At 43.1% G+C, this 26145-nt stretch overlaps 1 protein-coding gene across 1 annotated transcript; it reads right to left on the bottom strand.

Annotated features, from left to right (window-relative positions):
* Window positions 1–10952: 10952 nt before the first annotated feature.
* LOC147557194 (uncharacterized) lies at window positions 10953–13802 on the bottom strand. Its single transcript, XM_086658771.1, has one exon. The coding sequence runs from the start codon at window positions 13800–13802 to the stop codon at window positions 10953–10955; it is 2850 nt and encodes a 949-aa protein (XP_086514897.1).
* Window positions 13803–26145: the final 12343 nt, after the last annotated feature.

Genomic DNA, 26145 nt, shown 5'->3' with positions numbered 1-26145 from the left:
GTAAGACCGGTTCGTTCCTCAGAGACTAAGTGAAACTCAAATTCTAACCTTAAAACTATTATGATTTTAAAAGTGAATTGATGGTAATAAAGTTCAAATAAAAATAACACATAAACTTTAAATAACAATTAAGTGTGGACGGGTAGAAATTCACACGATTAGAGAGATCGTTAGGTGAGCACCAGCAACTAGGCTTCGGGCCTTCAAATAGACAGGTTAACTGGCAGGAGGTCGGGTCTGGTAGTCAGGTAGATGGGTAGACGAACGTCCGAGTAAAGAACGGCAACTGGTAGACCAACGTCTGGATAAGAAGCGGGTACTAGAGACCTGTTGACCCGCACGAGAGAAACAAAACTGTGAAGTCCAAGGGGGCACCGGAGATGGTGTCGGCCAAGGACCCTCCGACGGTCAAGTCAGTAACTTAGTTCGATAAAGTAAATGAATAAACCGAAAGTAGAGTTACTAATGATAGTGGAGTCGTTGTAGTATCGGAGGAGGCGCGACTCGTAGAGTGGCTGGAGCTCGGTTCTACGGAAAGATGAGTCGGATAACTTCTGGTCTACTCGGACGGTAGAGTAGACTTCTGATCACGGCAGAGTAGACTTCTGATGATGGTGGAGCAGACTTCTGGTGATGGCAGAGTAGGCTTCTGGTCACGGTAGGGTTGACTAGAAAGGTAGAAGAGGAACAGAAAGCCTCCAATAAGATCCGGTGAAGTATCGTAGACACTTCTAGCCGGAACCTCCTTCTTTAACTAACTTAGATAAGATGTCACCGGAGTAGATGGATTCTAGTCGGAGCTTTACTGGCGAATGATTGATGTGATCGGAGCAAAAGGGTTTCTGGAACGCCAAGTTGAGAGTAAGTAAGTAATTTCGAGTGAGAGTCAGATGATCCCTTCTGAGAATGAGGTTCCTCTATTTATAGAACTTAGAGAAGGATAACCACCCATGGGCGCGAGTTAGTTAGATCCGGAATAGTAGGATCTCATTAGAGTGCCTTCGTAGCCGTTGATCTCTAGATGGGGCGTCGTAACCCTACGATGCCTGATCCTTAGTCCGCTTGTTACCAGTAGAAGAGGCCTACTACTCCCTCAAAGTAGCGCAAGACTCGGTCTTCTACCATGACCTCAACGTATAGCGAAATGTTAGGGATTGAGGTGACTTGTTCTTTAACTGCTAGCCACATGGTGGCGTGACCATACGGAGTCTGAGTGAGTTGACACGTCAGACTAGGGTTGTCACACTAGAAGAGTGGGCTAGGGCGAGCACGCCAGACTGACTAGGCCTACTAAGCGTGTTGGGGTTGCTAGTGAGGAACTCTCGACGGGCTTCCATGCCAGGCTCGCTGGGTTGTTGGAGGCGCACACTTCATGTTGTATGAAGGCGGGCGTATAAGGAAGGCCCAACACGAATTCCGTCTCCATTAAGCCCAGATGTCGTTTTTGGCCAATACAGTTTCTCCCCCACTCTCTGAGTTACCATGTGGCTTGCTTAGAGAATAGTGATTCGAAGTGGAAAAGGTCGGCTCGGGAGCTTGCCTTGGGCGGTATGTCGAGATTGAACTTCGAATGACCACGAGATGTGCTTTATTTCTATGCCTTGTACGTACGTAGCAGGGACGCCTGGTCGATGTTTTACCCCGTTGAGCGAGAGTTACGCTCAAGTCAAGGAGACTCGTACTTCTGAGGAAGCGACAGACGTTAGAGTATCGAGGCGTGCTTGTGGTTTGCCGCGGAAAGGGAGATGTTCCCGTCGACTGAGGCGAGGAGGACACGCGTAGGCGAGAATGTCCACGCAGGGCACGACGTCCTTCCCTGCACAGGCACGGCAGGGCAGAACGGTCTGCCCTGCCTAGGTAGCGGCAGGGCAGGAACGCTCTGCCCTGCCTGGGGCGCGGCAGGGCAGAACGTTCTGCCCTGCCTGGGAAGCGGCAGGGCAGAAATGTTCTGCGCTGCCTGGGACGCGACAGGGCAGAAACGTTCTGCCCAGCCTGGGACGCGGCAGGGCAGGGAATTCCGCCCTGCCTTGGCGCGACAAGGTAGGAACGCTCTGCCCTGCCTTGGCGCGGCAGAGCAGAACTCTCTGCTCTGCCATGCCGCAGCAGGGGAGGGGCGTTCTGCCCTGCCCAGACCTGCTGGGAGTGTATTTTTATTTTATTTTTATTTTTTATGTATATACATACGTATATATATATATATATATATGTACGGATACGTTTTTGTACAAAAAATACGCGTATATATATATATGTATATGTATGCGTTCGTATGTCCGCGTATATAGTAATTTCAGAGGTTACCTTGGCGAGAGATCGACTCTTAGTTTCTTCTCCCGGATCGTTGGACGAACGAACTCAAGTAGTGTTGCGAATTAAGTCCGCCTTGATTTCCTCTGCAATAATCAATCATAAACCGTTTTGTACGGATGGGGATTCGCCACGTGGCGATGTGATGGGTCAGACGATGTGGTCCGTTCTTTCAGCTTCACTACCCCTATATAAGGGGGTAAGGGGTCTTGGACCCTCATTACTTGGGAGTGGGTTTTGGAGCAAACTTTTGGAGGAAAGAGTTGGAGAGAGAAATCTAGAGCTTTCTAAAGGTAAGTTTTGAATTTTCTCATCTGTTCTTCGCGTTCTTCGTAGTTTTCTCAAATTTCAATCTTTTATTGCAAGAATCGAAGTGAATTTATATGTTTCTGTGTTTTGATTTTGTTGTAGTAGTAGGGTTCCACCAAATCATGTTTGCCTTACTTGCCATTTTAGCGTAGTGAACCTTATAATTGCTTCGTAGGATTTCTACTATGCATGTTTTGCCATGTTAGCGTAGTGAACTTTTACACTTGCTTCGTAGAAATTCTAGGATGCCTTAGTTGTAGTAAAATTTGGTATTTGCATCGTAGAATTTTTAGCATGCTTCAGGTGTAGCTAACTTTAGAGGTTTGCATCGTAGAAATTCTAGCAGGCCTTAGTTGTAGCTAGCTTTAGCATTTGCATCGTAGAAATTCTAGCATGCCTTAGTTGTAGTGAACCTTGGCATTTGCATCGTAGAAATTCTAGCATGCTTCAGTCGTAGCTAACTTTAGCATTTGCATCGTAGAAATTCTAGCATGCCTTAGTTGTAGTGAACCTTGGCATTTGCATCGTAGAAATTCTAGCATGCTTCAGTTGTAGCTAGCCTTAGCGTTTGCATCGTAGAAATTCTAGCATGCTTCAGTTGTAGCTAACCTTAGTATTTGCATCGTAGAAATTCTAGCATGCTTCAGTCGTACCTAACTTTAGCATTTGCATCGTAGAAATTCTAGCATGCCTTAGTTGTAGTGAACCTTGGCATTTGCATCGTAGAAATTCTAGCATGCCTTAGTGGGCCAACAACCACGTGTGGTTGCGCTTGATGTGCAAGCCTAGAGTGGCCGAGCATGGTAGGATTTGGCGTCGTACCAGACTAAGGTTGGTCGTGTATGGCAGGCTAGGTTCAGGTCCCTTCTAACCCAGGAATGTTAATTATAGGATGAGTGACCAGATGCAAGGGCAGAGCCAGGAATGAAACCTCGGCCTGGCTAGCTAAAAATATATTGGCAAGGTCAAATGGCCCATTGATGGTCTGGTTATTCCAACTCAAGGTACAAACATTTTTTTCAACAACAAAAAAAGAAAAAGTTATACACATTTCAAATTTAGCAGATTAAATTTTATAATATATTTATAGATTTTCTTGTTAGTGACCATAATAAATACATTGAGATTTACACAGATGTGTGCGAGATCTACACTGATACCCTAGAGCACGGGCGTCCTTCACTATGAGTGTATGACCAACTAAGGTGCCTCATTCATGCTGAGAGTATTAACCACTTTTATTATAATATAATCCATCCCTGGCTGCAGCCTAATTCATGCTGAAAGTCTTAGCCACTTTTTATAATACTAGAAATCCATCCCTGGCTGCAGCCAGGGATGGTCTTAATATAGATCCGCCCTTGACCAGATGTACCTGGTGGTCTTTGTTGACAGCGTCCCTTCGGAGCGAAGCGACGGTAGTTCGAGTGTTCCCGGAGCGCGGCCAAAGTTACCTAAAAACCCTTTGTCCACTTTAAGCGATCATTATATGAATGGAGTGTTTAGGGAAAAACATGACATACCAGACGACGTAGAGCTTCGGGCGCCTGGTCCGTTAGAGTTCGTAGACGACGACGTAGAGGGTTGGGTAGCTTTTTACAAGCATAACTTCGAGAGCGGCCTAGAGCTCCCTATCCCGTTCACAGTCTACGATGTCCTTAAGGAGTTTGGGATAGTACCGTCGCAATTGACCCCCAATGCTTGGAGACTCCTACTTTGTGTTCAAAGGTTGGGGGATGATGGCCGAGTTAACAGAGTATTTCACTGAGATGACGTAGCTGCTCACTACTCTCTGAAGTTAGACAAGGGGCGCTACCAATACCTCCTTCGTAGGGATAAGACAACTGTGGTTTTGGGTCTGCCCGTCTCCGAGAAGAAGTGGCAACGTCGTTATTTCTTTGCTAGGGGCCCTAGTTTGTTTGGCCATCGTGATATTTCGTGGTTGCCTTCGGGTTGGAGGAGCGCTAGTAAGTTTCGTTTCGGCTTGGTCTCGTCGCAGTTGTACAGTTTTGTTGTTATATGTTCATTACCTTCCCTTGTTTGTTTTTGCAGATTGTGCTCGTGGTAACCGCCGCAACCTCTCTGAGCTCTTTGCCAATTTTCCGCTTGCTAGTTGTTTGCTAGTTCCTAAGGAGGAGAGGACTTAGGAGAGTTTTCTTATCCCTAGCAAACCTATTGGTAAGCCCTTCGACATTTTCCCCTTATGCGTCGGGTTTGTCTGACAGTTCCTACTGTGCTTTGTTGATTGGAAGTGTATGCATTACAGAACCGGAGATGTCGGCGAAGAGGCAGAAGAGGGCTGTAGTCATACATCCACTCCCTCAGCGCAGAGCGGGGTCGGTACCTGGGGTTGGATCTTCTTCACGTCAAAGTTCACCTGCTGCTACCGTTCTTCCTAACGCTCTTGTTACTCCTACTGTGTCGGCGCCTGGGTCTGCGGCGCCTTCGACGGGTAGCACAAATATTGTGCACTTTGAGATGCCTTCGTCGTCGTCAATATTCGGGGACGACTCATATGTGCCCCAAGTGCTTTCCCGTATAGCAGGGAGCGGGGACGACACTCGTGTTTTCGAGATGGGTCTGTCCGGGCGTTGGATTGGATCGAGGCTCGCGCATACCAGGTTGGCGTTTGTACTTCCGTTTTACATGGTACGATGCAATTTTTCTTTCCACTAATGAATTTTCCGAATGACAGGCGGTTGTGTGTGCCAACCTCACCAAGGGCTTGATAACCGAGAAAGATAGGCAACTTGCAAAGTGGGCGGAGAAACACGCGGCTCTGCAGTCTTGCTACGATGCAATGGCCGGGAAGATGGCGGAGTTGGATTTGGAACATGGTAAATGTCCCGCTGAAGCCGAATCGTACGCGGAGCGATCGGCAATGTTAGCACGGGGCCAGGTCATCAACGAGGTAGCTCAAGGGAGGCACCACACATGGGATATGGCTGGAGAGCTTGCTCGTTGGAAGAAGTTTAAGAGGGAGGAGGGGATACCCGACGAAGAGGAACCTAGCGATGCCTCTTGAGTCTGCACAGGCTAGCTAAAGGAGTATGAGTTGCCTAATTTTGTTGGCCTGCCAGGCTTGGCGGGAACTCTCTTTGCATTTGGCTCCTTAGTACTTGTACTACTTCCGGTTTATAAGACATATGTGTGTTTTGGTTTCCTTTGAGGCGTGTTAGACTTTTGGCGGAGTGAATCCCGCAGCACTTGAACTGCTTTGGTAGTGTTGAAAATGACAATTTAGTAATTGCTCTTTATTTGCTAATTTGGTATTTGTTAGTTCTTTGAGAACTTAGTACATAACATGCTCATATAAAATGTAATAAGTGCTTGGTAGAATAAACTGAGGAAAGGCGTGCCAGGGTAGCCTAGGGGTGCCAAAATTACAATATCATGTCTTGTGCCCCGTTGTTTAGGGGTAAAGAGAGTGGTACGTCTGACGGTGAAGACGGAAGTCGAATCGGAGTTCGAATGGAGAAATAATGGAAGAAAGAAGTCGAAGGGTATTTTTGTCTATTCTGGAAATTATAGGATGTAGAGACAAATTTGAAGGCATCCATTTTGGCTTATAAATGAGAAAAAGGTCTAAAATCCCAAAGCCCAAAGAATAAGGAAGAAATGGAGATTCTATGAGCACCCTTTGAGAGCCCAAGTCAAAATTGTCTTATAAACAAGTCAAGGTTGACTAGGTTTGGGTGGAGGGTTTGAGTAAAAAAAAAAAAGGAAGTCTGGTTGGTTATCTTCTATATGAGAAAACTAGGGTTTGAGGAGTTTTGGAAGGGGGAGAAGAAGGGGACTAGTTCCGGCCATCTCTTGGCCGGCACACCAAAACGCCGGAAAGAGAACACGGGAGAGAGAGAAGCTACCACGAAAACAGGAACGTGAGGAAGCTCGGGTTTCTTCATCAGCAGCTCGGGATTTGAAGGCATAACAAACCGGGAAGGATCGAGTTGCTGGAAACGAACCAGCTCGTCTTCTTCACCAACTCGGGATCTATAGCAAGGGTTCGGGACAGCAAGGCGGCTACTCGGGTCGAAGCTCCACCTAGAGTCGGACAGAAGCAAGTTTCTAGCTCGGGTGTTTTCTTCAAGGCATAGGGATTTGTGGCTCGGGACAGGAGTTTTCTTGGCCGGAACTCATCTCTCTTGGCCGGATTTTTCAGACCTAGCCGGAGCGATTTAGTGTAATTCCAACCATCAATTGGGTTGGAAACCTTAGGGCTTTTCATTGACATATTATTGCCTTGATTTTCTTAGTGTTTGATTGTGAATTGGTTGCCAATTTCTAGTGAGAGAAAGCTTGAAGCAAGCTTTCATGGTGGTTTGGTTTGAGAGGAAGAAGATGACACTCTGTTAAGGGGAGGTCAAGTTCTGCTGAGAGGACACTTATTGTATACTGTTAAGAGGACTCCTGCATTCTGTTACAGGGAGATCGACAGCACTTAAACACATATATTTCCCGTCGATCTTAGTCTCGCGCCTTATCGAAATAGGGAGATTTTCACCTTAACTTATGTCTTTCTTTATTTTCTTCTCGTTTATTATGTGCTCCACCATGTCTAGCTAGCTTTTGTAGTCGGATACTCGTGATACATGTTTTGATGTGACAAGAGTTTTATTGCTTTTAATGATAAAATCTTCCGGATTTTTAGACCGTTCATGGACTAGAATCTGAGTTAAACCAAGAGTTCGTTGACCCATCCAAGTAAATGGGTGAAGTTAACTAACTTTTTATGCTTATAGATCATTAGTACTAGTCACTATCGACTTTGTGGATCGAAGTATCCTCCTCATTCGATTCTTGCTCGACCATTTTTCCCGAATCACTCTCACCTCTCACTTTTAGATTAGATCGTTTTATTTGTTTATTTTTTATAAACCAATAAAAACTCCAATTATCATCTTTTCATTTTAGTCTGAGTTAGTGGTTGACACCTAGACCGGTGGGCTAGACTTTCTCGATATTCTTATTACCTTCCTATCTTCGTGGATCGATCCCGGTCTTACCGGGTTATTACTTGACGCTCGTATACTTGTGGGTGGAGACCTATTTAGGGTAACCTTTTAGGCCCATCAGCTGTCTCTGCGGAGGCGTCGTCTGGGCAGAGGTGATGATTTTCCAATGCTAGTTATCCCTTGTCCCCTCAGCCTAAGTGTAGAGTGAGTTCACTCTGGACTTAGGTTGTTGTTTTTGTTGGCGTCGTAGGATGTGAGAAACGTGTCTTTCTCCAGCTTGTCCAAGTCCGCCATTAGGTGGTTAATCCTGCACACTGAGATGTAGGTGGTCGATGACATTGCCATCGACCTTCCGATGCCCGAGTTTAGTGAAAGTTCAGAGATGACAATGAAGAACAGACGAAGGAGGTAATGGTATGTGTTACTCTCCCTCATGTTAAGAGTCGAACTAGGACTTATCTGCAATTAGGGTGTTATTTTGGTTGACATCGTAGAATGGGAGAAGGGCGTCTTCTCTTCTGCTTGTCTGTGTCTGGCATTAGATAGTTGGTCCTGCATGCCAAAAAGATAGGTGGTCGATGGCATAGCCATCGACCCTCCGACGCCCAAGTCAGTAAGTCTTTTAGACAACAAAGAAAATTCATGAAAGAGGTGAGATCATGTGTTACTCCTTTTCAGACTAAGTACTGAGGTAGGCTTGTTCCTGCCTTAGGTTGTTATTTTGGTTGACGTCGTAGGACAGAAGATGGTGTCTTGTTCCAGCTTGTCCGAGTCTACCCTCTGATAGCCAGCCTGTTCACAAAAAAGGAGAGATGGTCGATGGCTTTGCCATCGACCCTCCGACGCCCTAGTTAGTAATGATCAGGGGAGAAAAAATTAAAATGGATAAAGGAGTTAAGAGTTCGTGATACTTCCTATTTCCCTTCGAGGGGTTAGATTTTGGCACGTTGTGTGCTGCCAAGTGGCTCGGATGGCAGACTTTAGTATACTGAGGTTGTTCCTTCCCTTCTTTTCATTGGTTTGGGGGTTGAAACATGCTCACCAGATACGCATGATATGCTAGCAGACCAGCAGGGATTAGCGGGGCATGTCCCATTTTATTTGTTAAGAGGACTATCAGAGAATGAATAAGAGGGGTAGTCGGTGGCCTAGCCACCGACTCTCCGATGCCTAAGTCAGTATAAGCGTTTGTGAAAAGAATAAGTAAAGTAAAAAATAGGGTCTAGAAATGGTACAACTTTAAATGAGTGGCATTCCAACTGTTGTTAATGTTGAGCCCATCTTTTGCTTGAAGTTTGTATGCTCCCTGACCTACCACCTTGATGATTAAGTAGGGACCTTCCCAGTTGGGTGCTAGCTTGCCTGCCCCAGCTTCTCCGGTATTCTGAAAAACCTTGCGGAGCACCCAGTCACCTACTTTGAAGGCTCGAGCCCTGATGTTCCTGTTGTAGTGACGGGTTACCTTTTGTTGGTATGTTGCGTTTCTGATTACCGTCATGTCTCGGAGTTCGTCAACAGTGTCGAGATTATGGTTGACTTGCTCCCAGTTTGACTCTTCGGTTGTCCATTGGCAGCGTACCGACGGTATCCCAGCTTCTGCCGGTAAGACCGCCTCTGAACCGTAGGCTAGGGAGAAAGGAGTCTCACCAGTTGGCGTTCTAGCAGTAGTGCGATATGACCAGAGAACTTCTGGTAGCTCGTCTGCTCAAGCCCCTTTAGCCTTTTTGAGCCTTTTCTTCATGGTTTTTATGATGGTTTTATAAGAAGATTCTACTTGGCCGTTGGATTGGGGGTAGCATGGGGTAGAAAAACTAAGCTTGATCCCCCATTCCTTGCAGAAGTCCTGGAAATCGAAGCTAATGAACTGGGAACCGTTGTTGGTAACGATCTCCTTGGATACTTCGACCTGCAAATGACATTTTTCCAAATAAAATTTTTTACCTCGCGATCTCTGATTTGGTGGAATGCCTCAGCCTCGATCCACTTGGTGAAGTAATCTGTTACGGCTAGCATATAGACTTGCTGCCCTGGAGCGGTGGGCAACTTTCCTACGATGTCCATACCCCACTTCATGAACGACCATGGTGATAGTATGGAGTTAAGTTTCTCTGGAGGTAAATGAGAAGAGTTGGCGAACCTCTGGCAACTGTCGCAACTTCTGACATGACTTATGCAATCAGCTCGCATGGTAGGCCAGTAGTATCCAGCTGTGAGGACTCGACTGGCCAGATTACGACCCTCTGAGTGATTTCCACACTCCCCTTCATGAAGCTTAGCTAACACGTATTTGGCTTCTTCTGGAGTGACACATTTGAGATACGGTCCAGAGTAAGACCTTTTGAGTAACTGACCTTCCAACATAGTGAACCTGGCTGCCTTTGCCCTTAGTCTGCGAGCCTCATTCTTGTCTTCTGGTAGTTGGTCGATTATCAGGTAGCTTATTATGGGTGTCATCCAGTTATCGGTGGAGTTTACAGTTGTTACTTCTAATGTGGAGTTCTTCCACGTAGCTGGCCATTGGAGGATGACAAGTGGAATTGTCTGCTCTGTCTTGGCTTAGATTGACGAGCCTAGGTTAGCCAAGGCATCAGCGTGCCCGTTCTCTAGTCTGGGTACCTGCGTTATATCAGCTTCTTCGAAGTCAGCTAGCATTTCCTTTACCTTGGTCAAGTAAGCGATCATGCTGGCATCTCTGGCTTGGTATGCTCCTTGCGTCTGGTTTACTATTAGTTGGGAGTCTGACTTTATTTCCATCTTTCGGACGCCCATGTCTTTGGCAAGAGCTAGTCCAGCGATTAGGGATTCGTACTCTGCTTCGTTATTCGTAGCTTTAAATTCACATCTGATGGCACGTTGGATTTGGTCTCCCTCGGGGGATTGGAGGACTAAGCCTAGTCCAACTCCATTCATGTTACTGGAACCGTCAACCGACAACGTCCATTTCAGCTTCTTCTGTTCTGCAAGACACAACAACTCCTTCTCGGCTTGAATTAGAGTACCAGGCGTAAAGTCGGCTATAAAGTCGGCCAACACTTGAGACTTAATTGTAGTACGAGGTTGGTAGGATATATCATGCTCACTAAGTTCGACTGCCCACTTGGTTAGTCTACCAGATAGTTCTGGTTTGTGAAGCACATTCTTTAATGGAAATGTGGTAACTACAACCATCGGGTGGCACTGGAAGTAAGGTCTTAGCTTCCTGGCAGCCATTACTAAGTCCAGGGAAGCTTTTCTAGTTGGCTATAACGTGTCTCTGCATCGACTAGAGACTTGCTACTAGTACTGCACTTACTGTCGTTTCAGAGACTGCTAGGTAGACATACAAGTTTTTGCCTTCTTAAGGCTTAGACAGTAAGGGTGGAGAGGTTAGGTACCCTTCAGCTACTGGAGTGCCTCTTCACATGCTGGAGTCCACGCAAATTCTTTGGCCATCCGCAGAGTAGAGGAGAAATGGTGGCACTTCTCAGAGGAACGTGAAATGAAACGGCTAAGGGCTGCTACTCGACCAGCTAGCTTTGGCACATCTTTGATGCATGTGGGAGAAGGGATGTTTATCACTGATTGGATCTGGTCTGGGTTGGCTTCCACTCCTCTGTGAGTCACCATGTAGCCCAAGAACTTCCCTGAAGAGACACCGATGGAACACTTAGTAGGATTAAGTTTCATATTGTACCTTTCTAGCACGTCAAATGCTTGTTCGAGATGTTTTAGATGCTCGTCGGCCACCAGGGACTTGACTAGCATGTCGTCGATGTAGACTTCCATGGTGTCCCCCAGCATACCAGCGAACATTTTGTTCACCAATCTCTGGTAAGTTGCTCTAGCGTTCTTCAACCCGAATGGCATGACCTTGTAGCAGAAGATGCCTCTTTCTATGATGAAGGCAGTCTTCTCCTGGTCTGTCGGGTGCATTAGTATCTGGTTGTATCCAAAGAATGCGTCCATAAAACTGAGTAGTTGGTGGCCTGCAGTGGCATCGACTAGCATGTCGATGTAGGGTAGCGGGAATGAATCCTTGGGGCAAGCCTTATTCAGGTCGGTGAAGTCGATACAGACTATCCATTTTCCGTTCTTCTTCTTCACCACGACAACGTTAGCCAACCAGTCGGGGTAGTTGACTTCTCGGACAGACCCTGCTTCAATCAGCTTCTGGACTTCCTCATTTATCACTCTATTACGCTCTGGAGCAAACTTTCTACGCTTCTGTCTTACTGGAGGATGACTAGGATCTACCTGTAATTTGTGTACCATTACCTCGGGGCCGATTCCTGTCATGTCAGCATGGGACCAGGCGAAGCAATCATGATCGGCAGTAAGGAACTCGACCAACTTGCTCCGCAACATAGGACTAAGCTTAGAGCCAATCTGCACTTTATGATCTGGGAAGTCTGGGTGGATCTGGACTTCATCTAACTCTTCTATGCTTGGGCGGTCTGGATCAGTGCTACCGAGCATTTCCTTCTGTAATTGGTATAAGGTTGACTTTGGCGCTTTCATCGCATTTTTGTAGCAATTCCTTGAGGAGCTCTGCTCCCCTCTTACCTCTCGTACGCCCCATGGAGTTGGAAATCGGAGCACTTGATGGAAAGTAGATGGAACTGCCCTCATCCTATGAATCCATGGCCTACCAAGTATGATATTATAGGCAGAAGGGCAGCCTAGCACAACGAACACAGTACTAAGGTTGACTCCTCCTGCGAAGACGGGAAGGGTGACTTCCCCTAATGTGTGCTTTTGCTCTCCACTGAACCCTACCAGGACAGTGGACCGTCGGCAGATGCAAGATTCGTCTAAACCCATACCTTGCAAAGCATTCAAGAAAAGAACGTTCATAGACGAACCATTATCGATTAAGATACGCTTAACTAAAACATTTGCGATATTGAGAGAGATGACAAGAACGTCATGATGAGGGTTGACGAGCCCTGTTGCTTCATTGTCTACGAAGCTTATTGTCTGGTTGGTGTAAGCATGAGGAGTGGCTTCTATAAAGTGGGCTAGAGGGTTGGCTACAATTCTAACACTCCTCTTGGCAGCAGAGTGGTTGACTCTACTCACTTCAGAACCTCCTGAGATTACTAGACATGTCTTCGTAGGAATCGGCTGCGCTGGTTCCTTGATTTGGATGTCTTGACGTGCCAAGGTATTCTTCCCTTTGTCTGTCAACAAGTCAGTAAGGTGACCTCTTTTCAGCAACTCTACAACTTCTAGCCTAAAGGCTATGCAATCTGCAGTGTTGTGGTCGTGATTTCCATGGAACTCGCACCACTTGGTAGTGTCCCTCTTCTCGCTAGGATTCTTTGTCTTTCCTGGCCATCTTACTGTACTTCCCATGCCCTTCATAACTGCTACTAGTTCCACTGGTTCAATGCTTAGGTTGTCATCCGGAATTCTGGTGCGAATGGGTCCTTGAGGCTTCTCCGTAGGGCGACCTGATGGAAGGTCAAGTGGCCTTCTGTTCTCTCTAGGGGGGCCACGTCTGGAAGTTGGGTAGGGCTCCCTTGGTCTGCTATCTGTTCTCCGATCTGGTCGTCTGGGGCGACGGTCCCTGTTCCTGTCATCATAAGAATAATATTTGCTTCGGTGGGCTTCGTCTTCCTCCCACCAAATTTCTACCCAACCGCGGGCCAAGGCATCTTCCCTAGTAGTGCAGTTGAATTTAGCAAGCTCCTTGTACAGCTCCCCTTCTGGTAGCAAACCTTTTCGGAATGCGTCAACTGCCGTCTCCTGGTTGCAATAGGGAATCGACACTTTCTCTCGATTGAACCTCCCCACAAAGTCCCTGAGTGGCTCGCCTCTTCTCTGGTGGACTCGGTAGAGGTCTCCAGATAGTTTTTCTAGCTTTTTCCTGCTGGCGAACTGCTCTACAAATGTGTCTGTGAGTTGGGCAAAGGAAGCGATCGAGTTGTTGGGCAGGTTCGTGTACCACTGCAAAGCTGGACCTACGAGACTTGAACTGAAACTCTTGCACATGCACGCCTCCCTGAGATCTCTGGGTATTGCAGCGGTGAACATCCTCTGCTTATATGAAGCGATGTGATCGTCTGGATCGGATGTTCCATCGTACATTTTCATGTTGGGGAATGAAAATTTCTTAGGCATTTCTACCAAGGCAATAGTATCGACGAAAGGTGAGTCTGCATAGCTCTGGGGCTGACTCTTCCTTAGTAGGGCTGGAACTCCAGGGATCCTAGTGATCATTGCCTCCATCTCTGCGAGTTTCCTAGCCATGATCTGCTCCAGAGGAGTAATTGTAAAAGACAAGTTTAGAATGTCAGCTTGTGAATTAAGGGTTGTCCCCCCTGCCACAGTGTGGGAGGAGGGAATGGTAAACATTGAAGAGGAAAAAAGAGGATCAGTAGTAGAATGTAGGGGAAGAGTGGAGTGTAGGGGCAGAGCAGAGCTCTGGAATGAAGGTAGAGTCATTATGAAAGGTGTTGCAGAGCCAGCTTGAGAAGCAGGATTTTAGAGAAAAATTCCCATTCTATTTATCAAAGTCGAGAAGAAGGAGTTCTTCATCTCTACCTTCAAGAAGGTCCTAGCTGACTAAAAGGAGGGAATTCAAGTTTTACATTCGGTGTCTCAAGTAGAAGAGCTACACTTGAAACTCTTTATCTTCCGAATATTGGCCGGAATTTATGATGGGCCAAAAAAGTTTCCTAAATAGGTCTACACCCGCAAGTGCACGGGTGTTAAGTTGTAAATTTTGGTAAGACCGGTTCGTTCCTCAGAGACTAAGTCAAACTCAAATTCTAACCTTAAAACTATTATGATTTTAAAAGTGAATTGATGGTAATATGGTTCAAATAAAAATAACACATAAACTTTAAATAACAATTAAGTGTGGACGGATAGAAAGTCACACGGTTAGAGAGATCATTAGGTGGGCACCAACAACTAGGCTTCGGGCCTTCAAATAAACAGGTTGACGGGCAGGAGGTCGGGTCTGGTAGTCGGGTAGATGGGTAGACGAACGTCCGAGTAAAGAACGACTACTAGTAGACCAACGTCTAGGTAGGAAGCGGGTACTGGAGACCTGTTGACCTGCACGAGAGAAACAAAACCGTGAAGTCCAAGGGGGCACCGGAGATGGTGTCGGCCAAGGACCCTCTGACGGTCAAGTCAGTAACTTATTTCGATAAAGTAAATGAATAAACCGAAAGTAGAGTTACTAATGATAGTGGAGTCGTTGTAGTATCGGAGGTGGCGCGACTCGTAGAGTGGCCGGAGCTCGGTTCTACGGAAAGATGAGTCGGATAGCTTCTGGTCTACTCGGACGGTAGAGTAGACTTCTAGTTAGGCAGAGTAGACTTCTGGTCACGACAGAGTAGACTTCTGATGATGGTAGAGCAGACTTCTGGTGATGGCAGAGTAGGTTTCTGGTCACGGTAGGGTAGACTAGAAAGGTAGAAAAGGAACAGAAAGCCTCCAATAAGATTTGGTGAAGTATCGTAGCCACTTCTGGCCGGAACCTCCTTCTTTGACTAACTAAGATAAGATGTCACCGGAGTAGATGGATTCTAGTCGGAGCTTTACTGGCGAATGATTGATGTGATCGGAGCAAAAGGGTTTCTGGAACGCCAAGTTGAGAGTAAGTAAGTAATTTCGAGTGAGAGTCAGATGATCCCTTCTGAGAATGAGGTTCCTCTATTTATAGAACTTAGAGAAGGATAACCACCCATGGGCGCGGGTTAGTTAGATCCGGAATAGTAGGATCTCATTAGAGTGCCTTCGTAGCCGTTGATCTCTGGATGGGGTGTCGTAGCCCTACGATGCCTGCTGCCTTAGTCCGCTTGTTACCGGTAGAAGAGGCCTACTACTCCCTCAAAGTAGAGCAAGACTCGGTCTTCTACCATGACCTCAACGTATAGCGAAATGTTAGGGATTGAGGTTACTTGTTCTTTAACTGCTAGCCACGTGGTGGCGTGACCATACAGAGTCTGAGTGTGTTGACACGTCAGACTAGGGTTGTCACGCTAGAAGAGTGGGCTGGGGCGAGCACGTCAGACTGACTGGGCCTACTAAGCGTGTTGGGCTTGCTAGTGAGGAACTCTCGACGGGCTTCCATGCCAGCCTCGCTGGGTTGCTAGAGGCGCACACTTCATGTTGTATGAGGGCGGGCGTATAAGGAAGGTCCAACACGAATTCCGTCTCCATTAAGCCCAGATGCCGTTTTTGGCCAATACATTAAGTTGATATTTAGAAAATGGGGACCTAGGGTTTTCGAATCCGTCCACGTGACAATCCTAAAGACGACGTATTTGCCTTAGTCAACTAAGTACTTTGTTTTACTCAGATTCTATAACATGAACGCTCTAGAATCCGGAAAGTGTTATAGTTAAAAGCAATAAAGACTTTAAAATATAATAAGATTTAATCTAAACATTAATTGACTTGCATATAAATCGAATCGATAAAATTCTCGTTATGGACTTCAAAATATAATTAGTTACTCATGGAAATTGAGATCAAAATTAGAAAATAAAGTAAGAAGTAAAGAGGGGAGAAAACATAACTTTTTTCTCGCTGGAAATGATTTCCTTCTGATTTTCCCGTTTATCCGCCAAACGCGCCTTACGAGAAAACGATTTTCTCGTCTTCTCGGAATTGAATTCTCTGTTGGAAAATAGTTTTCTCGTCTTCTCCAACTCTCTTTCTCTCTCTAACTTTCTACTATAACTCTTTCATTCTATCTAATATAATGAAATCATCTTAATGAAATCAATCAACAATGAGTTTATAACATGAACTTAATATAAATCTCTCTCTCTCTCTACAAACTCTTTCTCTCTGTAAACTCTTTGTAAACTCTCTCTCTCTCTCTCTCTCTCTGCAAACTCTCTTTCTCTCTCACAAAGAAAGAGATTACCCGAAAAAGAAAATAAAGTAAAAGAGTATGATGATGATCCGAGAATGATAATGGTCTCCTTCTCTCTCTGTTCTTTGTTCTCCCCAAAACGTTTGTTTCTTTTCTGTGCTTCTCCTACTGTTTTATAGACCCAAAAAGATCAATTCAAATCTCGCCCAAACCAACTCGAAAAATCTTCAGTTTCGTCTTCATACAATCTCGGCCCAATCTGTTTTTCTCTGTTCTCTTGGTATCTAGCTCTATCAAAAATAAAATCGAATGTCTAACTCCCTTCCATCATGCTCGGTCATCTCTCTCTAACTTTTTGAAAATATTGTTGAATTAGAGAGAAAATATCTCTTTTGATTCTTATCTTGTATCCTTCTTTCTCTCGATTTAATTTATATAAGAGGACTGTTGAGAGAGAGAAAGAAAGATTCCCAAGATTTGGGGCAACTCGGTTAAAATATCCGTTAGCTGTCAAGAAAGTTGATAAGATAGATTGTGGCCCAACAGCAGAAGGTGCAACGTGCTGCCACATTAATGGATCGAGAAAGGAGGGATCTCCAACCGTTAGATCGAGCCCTACACCAAAAGGAGTACGAATGCAACTGTTGCTTCGACTATACTAAATCATGAACTCCGTCTCGTCCCGTTACACAAACACGTCTAACCAAAAAGAGCCCACTCCCGTTCCGAGCCATCATATTTGTCTTCCTTCTGCACGCCACATGTCACTGACCACCATATGCCCACGTTCGGTCAACTGATTTTGACTCAACTTTGACTTCCCCTAAATTGCTCGTCCGGACTCCGATTTGACTCTCTTTTTCACCTACAGATCTGCCTTTGACTCTACATTTCATTCGAGCACTAATATTTCCAGAATATCGTAACCTCCAACTGACCAAAATGCCCTCTAGTGTGTCTTTCTCCCGATTTTATCCGTTTTCTGCGTTCAATTCTGTAAAAGACATCTGGACAAAAGGAACACACAATTCATCAGAGTAACTGCTCGAATTGGACTTATTAGTCTTAGTTAAGAGATTCAGATGGGACATTTTCACGTCTCATCAAACATCCCCAAACTTAGATTTTGCTAGTCCTCGAGCAAAACAGAAAAATACAACTCAACCCATTTCACCACTTTCGTAGGGAATCATGATTACACTTAGCACGTGCAACAAGCCGTTAAACCTCTAGGTTACCCAAGAGGACGAGTTTTGTCTCGTGAGGGTTTGCAGTGAATATACCCACAAAATTCAAAATTTCAAAATTCAAAAGGGTCTAAATATGACATGGACTAAAAATGTTTATCCGGTATATTTTCGAAGGTTAATAGAAATAAAATCTAAGTCGACCAAACCATACAAATGCTAAAAATTCCTTCACTAGTAATCAAGACTCGAATTTCACGTGATCACCCAATATGAGTATCATTTCAATTTAGAACAGACAAGACTTTGGTTACTTTCTCGATGCATTTCGCCTCAACTACTGCCTCACTGCCATACACTAAAAAATTAAAGTCACTCAAGAATGGTTCACTCTATGTGTTAGTATGAATATGAAAGAAAAACTCAACACATGAAAAAGACGGACTAATATTTTGTGGATGACTGATCTCAAAGAAGGAAATAACCACTAATATAGAATGGGGAAGCTAACCAACTCTTCTCACCTGATCTACTATCTAACAAAGCTTCCTAGAGGTCGATAGACACTAATGAGGATGTGACTAGAACTCCTGAGAACTCGACGTCTTCAAATCCTCAAGAACTAATTCAAGGGATAAACACTTAAACATAACTAATCAAACACTTTCCTCTTTGAGGTGATGCAGACATTGATCGAGGTGATGCAGACATTGATCGAATGACGAGCCAAAGACTGAAAAATCATCCATAAAGACCTCGAGAAACCTCGCTACCATATCTGAAAATATGCTCATCATACATCGTTCAAAAGTGGCAGGTGCATTACACAACCCAAAAGGCATCCGACGATAAGCATAAGTTTCAAATGGACAGGTAAAAGTGGTTTTCTCTTGGTCTTCAGGCGCTATTGGAACCTGATTATAGCCAGAATAGCCATCTAAGAAACAGTAGTAGCTATGGCCAGCTAGTCTCTCTAGCATCTGATCAATGAAAGGTAGAGGAAAATGGTCTTTCCTCGTGACCGTGTTCAATTTCCTGTAGTCTACACAAACACACCCCCCAGTGGTCATCCTGGTGGGTATTAACTCATTTGACTCGTTCTTGACTACAGTAATGCCTGATTTCTTGGGTACAATTTGAACAGGACTGACCCAAGTACTATCCGAAATAGGGTATATAATACCCGCACCTAATAATTTTAGGACTTCAGCTCTAACAACCTCCTTCATGTGAGGGTTAAGTCTACGTTGCATTTCCCTTGACGGTTTAGCATCTTCCTCTAGGTAGATATGGTGCATGCAAACAGAAGGACTTATACCCTTTAAATCAGCTATTGACCACCCTAAGGCCTCTTTGTGGTTTCTAAGGACATCTAGCAGTCTACTTTCCTGTTCTTTTTCTAACTCAGCAGCAATAATCACAGGTAGAGTTTCAGACGGGCCTAGAAACGAATACTTTAAATTATCAGGCAAAAGTTTTAATGCTAAGGAAGGTGGTTTTTTCTGTGGATGAAGACAACTCTGGGATAGAAGGACCACTGTACTCATTGGTAGATGATAGTTGATTTGTCTCTAAAGTTTGCAAGTCAATTGGCTCTGACAAAATGAGGGGTTCAACTTTCGCTTTCCACTTATCAGTATCCAGTAATGAGGTATAATCCAGCAAAGCATTTACCTCATTGATACTTCCCTCCTCATCAAAGTCTAAGCCAAAATGAGCCAACAGTGTTTCTAAATGATGCTCAGATAAATTTTTAGGTAAAGAATCCTGAACAAACATATCTATATCAGATTCAACTTGCTAAAATCATCAACATCATCTGGGAAAAGTCTAGCTTTAAAGATGTTCATCTGTACAGTCATGTTTCCAAAAGACAATATTAAGAGTCCACTCCTACAGTATACGACAGCATGAGATGTAGCTAAGAATGGGCATCCTAAAATGACGGGAATTTGACTTTGGGTATCACGAACCGGTTCGGTATCCAAGATGATGAAATCTACAGGAAAGATGAATTCACCAACTTTTATTAAAACATCTTCCACTATTCCACGGGGTCGCCTAATAGACCGATCTGCCAACTGGAGAACTATAGAAGTGGGTTTTGTTTCTCCTGAACCTAACTGTAAGTACACCGAGGAAGAAAGAAGGTTAACACTAGCACCTAGATCTAACAATGCTCGTTCGATCTCATGTTCCCCTACGGTGCATGGTAATGTAGGACTTCCTGGGTCTTTGTACTTAGATGAAAGGGTTTGTTGGATAATAGTGCTCACTTGATTAGTCAAGAAGACTTTCTTATGCACGTTCATCTTACGTTTTCTAGTACATAGGTCTTTAAGGAACTTAGCGTAAGCTGGGATCTGTTTAATAGCATCTAATAATGGAATGTTAATACTAACCTGTTTGAACATTTCCATTAGCTCCTCAAACTTAGACTTCTTCTTAGGTTCTACCAAACGCTGAGGATAAGGGGCTCTAGGAACATATGACTCAGGCACAATGGGTGGGTTTTCAGACTCAGGAGCCTTCACAGGCTCTTTACTAGGGGTACTAGTTGGTAAGGTGATGAGACATGAAAATGTATCATCTGAATCTCCTAACTCGGGTTAGTTAGTCTTGTTCGAGCGGTTACTCTGATGATTTGTTTGATTTTCTTCCTCAGGTGTCTTTTACGGAGTTCGGTGAGAAAAATAGTTAAGACCGGGAGAAAGACATACATGAGGGGCAGTTTGGTCATTTGGTAGTTTTGGAAATTTTGATACTCGGATGAAAGTAGAGTTCGAGACGAATCCAGTGGCGAAAACGTAAGTCGAATCGGAGCACGGATGACAAAACTATAGTTAGTCAAAGTTTGGTTCAAAATTGGTTAACCAAGTCAACTGTAAGGCACATGGCACGCAAGAGGGAAGTAAATCAGATGGTCCGGATCAGCTGTGGGATACATTCCGTCAGTAAGGTGGATCACGGGACTCTCTAAAATCACGAGATCTGGTACATCCGAGCACAAGACGTGACCGTTAGATCTGACTAGATAAACTCCTGGACACGGTCACGTCTTGTGCTCGGATGTACCAGATCTCGTGATCTTAGAGAGTCCCTGACCCACCTTACTGACGGAATGTATCCCACAACTGATCCGGACCATCTGATTTACTTCCCTCCTGCGTGCCATGTTTCTTACAGTTGACTTGGTTAACCGATTTTGAACCAAACTTTGACTAACTATAGTTTTGTCATCCGTGCTCCGATTCGACTTCCGTTTTCCCAACTGGATTCGTCTCGGAATCTACTTTCATCTGAGTATCAAAATTTCCAAAATCAGCAAATGACCAAACTGCCCCTCATGTATGTCTTTCTCCCGGTCTTAACTATTTTTCTCACCGAACTCCGTAAAAGACACCTGAGAAAGAAAATCAAACAAATCATCAGAGTAACCGCTCGAACTGGACTAACTAACCCGAGTTAAGAGATTCAGATGATACATTTTCATGTCTCATCATAAGGTTGGTGGTTCAGAGTTTGGTTCACTATCTTCGGGAACTCCTACCTTATTGTCAATTACCCTACCACTTCTAAAGGTGGTTACTGCATTGGCCTGGTCCATCGACATTTTACCCTTCGGGGTTGGCTCTGGTTGACTAGGAAATATACCATGTTCTCTCTGCCTAAGGGCTTCTGTAAGTTGACCTACCTCGGTTCTTAAACTAGTTATAGTCTGGTTGGTCTGTTTTATAGTTTGGTTGGTCTGTTATGCAAACTCCATTTGGGCCTTAGCTAGCTGCGTCATGGTTTCCTCTAAAGACTCCTTGGTCTGAGAAGGATGTTGTGTACTAGATTGACCCTGATTTTGATCATAAGGATTCCTGGGAGCATTAAACCCAGGAGGGTTCATTGAACTACCAATCTGACCCTGACCCTTTGACCAAGAAAAATTGAGGTGATTTCTCCAACCCGGATTATAAGGGTTTGAATAAGGATCATATTTCTGACGGTTATCTTGCCCACAGTTTTGATAAATAGCATTAGCATGATCTTTTTCGTTAGGAACAAAGAATAGGGTACACTTATTCCCAGTATGAGATGGGTCTCCACAGACCGAGCACGGATAAGAGATGGATTCATTTCCAACACTAATGACCTGAGTGGGATCCTCCCTGAATGCTTTAGGCTGACCAAGATCTAGGGCTTCTATCCTTCTTGTCATGGCGGCGACTTTAAGATCTGACTCATCAACTCTATAGATGCCAGCTTTATTCGGAGTAGGATTGGCCCTAGTAGGAGGTCCTCTAGAAGTTTCCCATTGCTGGGATTTCTCAGCCAACTCTTTTAGAAATGCCATACACTCATCAGCGGTTTTACTCATAAACCCGCCACTACAGAATGATACTACCATGGATGTAGTTGGGTAATCTAGTCCGTCATAGAGAATCTGGACTAGTCTCATTTTTTCAAAACCATGGCGTGGACAGTGTAGTAAGTTTTCTTTAAATCTCTCAAGATATTTGTAGAGGGACACTAATAAGATCAGTAAAGTTTTCTCAAGAGAAAAATCTCTCTACAACATCAAGCGGAGAAAGAGATTTTAGAGAAAAAGCTCCCAACCTATCTATCTAGTTAAACAACAAAAGTTCTTTATTTCAACCTTTTAATAAGATCCTAGCTGACACTAAAGGGGGAAGATCAAATCAACTTGCTCTGCCTCAAGCAGAGGAGCTGCAATTTGGAGCTCTCATCTTCGGGATAAGGGCATAAAATTTAATTCAAAGGAAAGCAAATCAGGTAATTCTCTATCCCGTTGTAGTTCATCTTTAGTTCATGCATGTGATCCTAGTAGCTAGTGTTAGACGTATTAGACGTCTGATATTCCACTTAGAACATTAGGTGACTACGAAACACTACATTACTAAGCTTGAGCGTGGACCTGTAGCCCTGGATCCGGATACTCTCGCGAACGATGTGGACCCGTATCACAAAATGGACACGAGTATGCTTCGAAAGTTTAGAAACGAGACAAAATTCCAGCAGAATCTCATATGTTAATCAGATCGGTCATACTTGTAAAACCTGTCATGCACACAATATGCTCACATACACAAAACAAACTTACAAAGCGGAAGCGAAACAAACTCAAACTAATCCAACTTTACTACGAAGCCCAAAACAATGCAAAACTAGCCTCTTAAAACTTTTACATGGGTAGCCACGAGTTGAGGTATACCAAAGGAAAACAAACACATGAATCATTTGTGTAGGACTAATTTACCCATTACTATAATTTTTAAGTAAACAAAATCTTACATTTTTCAGTTACTCAGTAAATCAACTAAATAACATGTAATTTATATGTACTAAAATGAATAAAGAAAGCCAGTACCCCATTATAATAATGTTAGATCCATTTACCCATCACTGTCAAATCAGTACACCATTACTCATTATCTGAGTTTGTGATAAAAGTCCTTTTTTATGGTGTTCAGTTTCTTAAAAGTAGAGTAAATAATTGGTGCTTCAAAGTCTAAGGACTAAAACTGAATTGTTGAAATATTATATATACAATAAGCAATAGTGACTTCAATTTCATGAAGGAAAAAAAGTTCAACATGGGTCTTGTATTAATGTTGGTTCTGTTGAACACTTTCATTGTTGAAAGGTGGCTTTTAAACCAAATTTGGGTTTGGGCCCAATATAAAAGTGTGGGTTTGAGTAAGTGGTTTACCAAACTAGAAGGGGTAAAAAAGTAAAAGCCTCATGAAATTAATTAAAAGGGTGTAGAGAGTTCTTTTTTTAGACAAGTTCAAGAACAATCTAGAGAGAGAAAAGAAAAGGAAAATAGTATAGAAGAAACTTGAAGAAGAAGAAGAAGAAGAAGAAATAGATCTAGTATGAATATTGTGTTTAAGGTAAGAACTAACTTCAAATCTAGTTAATTATTGTGACAAAACTTTGTGTGTTATGTTTATGAGATTGTGTAGATCTAAAGAAACTTTATTATATGAAAGTATGGTGATGTGAATCTTTTGAGTTTATTTGAGTTTATTGAAGTATCTATACCTCTAATCTCCAACAAATTGGTATCAGAGCCATATTAATTTATCATTTCAAGCTTTTATTCAACATTTTGAGATCTAGGGTTTGTGAAATTTTTTTTGGGGATCTTGTAAGAAAATGTCAAATATGATGATACAACCTCAAGTACCTAGGTTAACTAAAGAGAACTATGAACATTGGTGTATCCAAATGAGTGTATTATTAGGCTCTCAAGACTTATGGGATATTGTTCAAAATGGCTATGTAGAACCAACTCAAGAAGAAGAGATTATTATGAATGATGTACAAAAGTGTGTTCTTAAAGACTCAAGAAAAATGGATAAAAAAGCTTTATTTCTTATCTATCAAGGAATTGATGGTCCTACATTTGAAAAAGTGTCCGAAGCAAAATCATCGAAAGAGGCTTGGAATATTCTCAAGAATTCATTTAGAGGAGTTGATAAAGTGGTAAAGGTTCGTCTCCAAATTTTGCGTGGTGAATTTGAAAAGTTGAGCATGAATGAAGGGGGACTTATCTCCGATTACATTTCAAGAGTATTGTCGAATGTTAACGAAATGAAAAGGTGTGGCGAAAAATGTGATGACGTTAGGGTGATGGAGAAGATTCTACGCTCTTTGACACCTAAGTTTGATAATGTGTTTATTGTTATTGAAGAGTCAAAAGATTTGGAATCTATGACGGTGGATGAGTTGACGGGGACATTGCAAATTCACGAACAAAGGGTTAATAGAAATAGTGCAAGCACTTCAAATTATTCGGTGGATCAAGTACTTCAAGCAAAACTAACTCTAGAAGAAAAACAATGTGCACCCCAAAGAGAAAGAGACTATAAGAGCTATGGTAGAGATTATGATAATAGTAGAAGTGAATTTGGAAGTCAAAGAGGAAGAAATTTCTTTAATAGAGGAAGAACAAATGAACCAAGAGAAAAAGAAAACTTTACTAGACCTTATAATAGGCAAGGCAGAGATAAAAGGAATATTGAATGCTATAATTGTCACAAACTTGGACATTATAGTAATGAATGTTGGTATAACAAAAAAAATGAGGTACGTGAAGATGCAAATCTTGTTGAAAATGATGTAGAAATAAATGTAGATCCTACATTGCTTTTTTCTTGTGATGGACTTGATGAATCACAAACAAATACTTGGTATTTCGACACCGGTGCAAGTAATCATATTTGTGGGAAAAGAGAATTGTTTGTTGAAGTGAATGAAAGTGTGAAAGGGTGTGTAAAGTTTGGTGACTCGTCAAAGATTCCGGTGCTAGGGAAAGGTAATATACTCATTCAACTCAAAAATGGAAAACATAACTACATTTCCGATGTTTATTATGTTCCCGCAATGAAAAATAATATATTAAGTTTGGGGCAACTTTTGGAAAAAGGCTATGATATAAGATTGAAGGATCTTCATCTCACATTAAGAGATAAAAGTGGAACTCTAATTGCTAAGGTGAAAATGGCAAAGAATAGATTACTTCCTTTAAACATTCAACATGGTGATGCAAAATGCTTGAACTCTATTGTGAAAGATAAATCTTGGTTGTGGCACTTGAGACTTGGACATTTAAATTTTGATGGAATGAAAGCTTTGGCAAGCAAAAACATGGTAAGGGGTTTACCATATATTGATCGCCCAAATAAAGTGTGTGAAGGATGTATCTTTGGGAAGCATCATAGAACAACTTTCTCTAAAGAAGGAAGGTGGAGAGCTTACAATCCTCTAGAGCTTGTGCATACCGATGTTTGTGGTCCATTGAAGCCAATGACAAATGGAGGTAACAATTACTTTCTCACTTTTATTGATGATTATAGTAGAAAAACATGGGTATACTTCTTGAAAAATAAATCCGAAGTATTTGAAATGTTCAAAGAATTCAAGAATATGGTTGAGAAACAAAGTGGGTATTTTATCAAGAAACTAAGATCGGATAGAGGTGGGGAATTTACTTCAAGAGACTTTGATATGTTTTGTAAAGAACATGGAATTATTCACGAACTTACCTCACCATACACACCACAACTAAATGGAGTAGCCGAAAGGAAAAACCGCACCATATTAAACATGGCAAGAAGCATGTTAAAAGAAAAAAATTTGCCTAGAGAATTTTGGGGTGAAGCCGTTGCATGTGCCGTATACTTGTTAAATAGATGTCCCACTAAAAGTGTTTATATGAAAACACCGCAAGAGGCATGGGGGTATTACAAGCCTAGTGTATCTCATTTAAAGATATTTGGATGTATTGCTTATGCAAAGATAACGGAAGCAAGAAGAACAAAACTTGATGACAAAGGTGAAAAATGCATATTTCTTGGTTATAGTGAGCAAACAAAGTGTTACAAGTTATTTAACCCAACCACCAATAAAGTTCTCCTTAGTAGAGATGTTGTATTTGAAGAAGAAATGGCATGGGAATGGAAAGGAAAAGAAACTATTCAAGTTGAACTTGAGCTTGAAGGTGAAAATGAAGAAGAAGCACCAAACGAAATTCAAAGAGAACCACAAACACCAA

Source organism: Eschscholzia californica, unplaced genomic scaffold (genome assembly GCF_041429995.1).
Source record: "Eschscholzia californica isolate CP2 unplaced genomic scaffold, dmEscCali1.0.p SCAF_2, whole genome shotgun sequence".
NCBI lineage: Eukaryota > Viridiplantae > Streptophyta > Magnoliopsida > Ranunculales > Papaveraceae > Eschscholzia > Eschscholzia californica.
The sequence above is the reverse complement of the archived record's forward strand: the minus strand, read 5'-3'. Positions and strand labels throughout refer to the sequence as shown.

Coding starts and splice junctions, on each gene's coding strand:
- LOC147557194 (XM_086658771.1), bottom strand. CDS start 13,802: ATGGCTAGGAAACTCGCAGAGATGGAGGCAATGATCACTAGGATCCCT.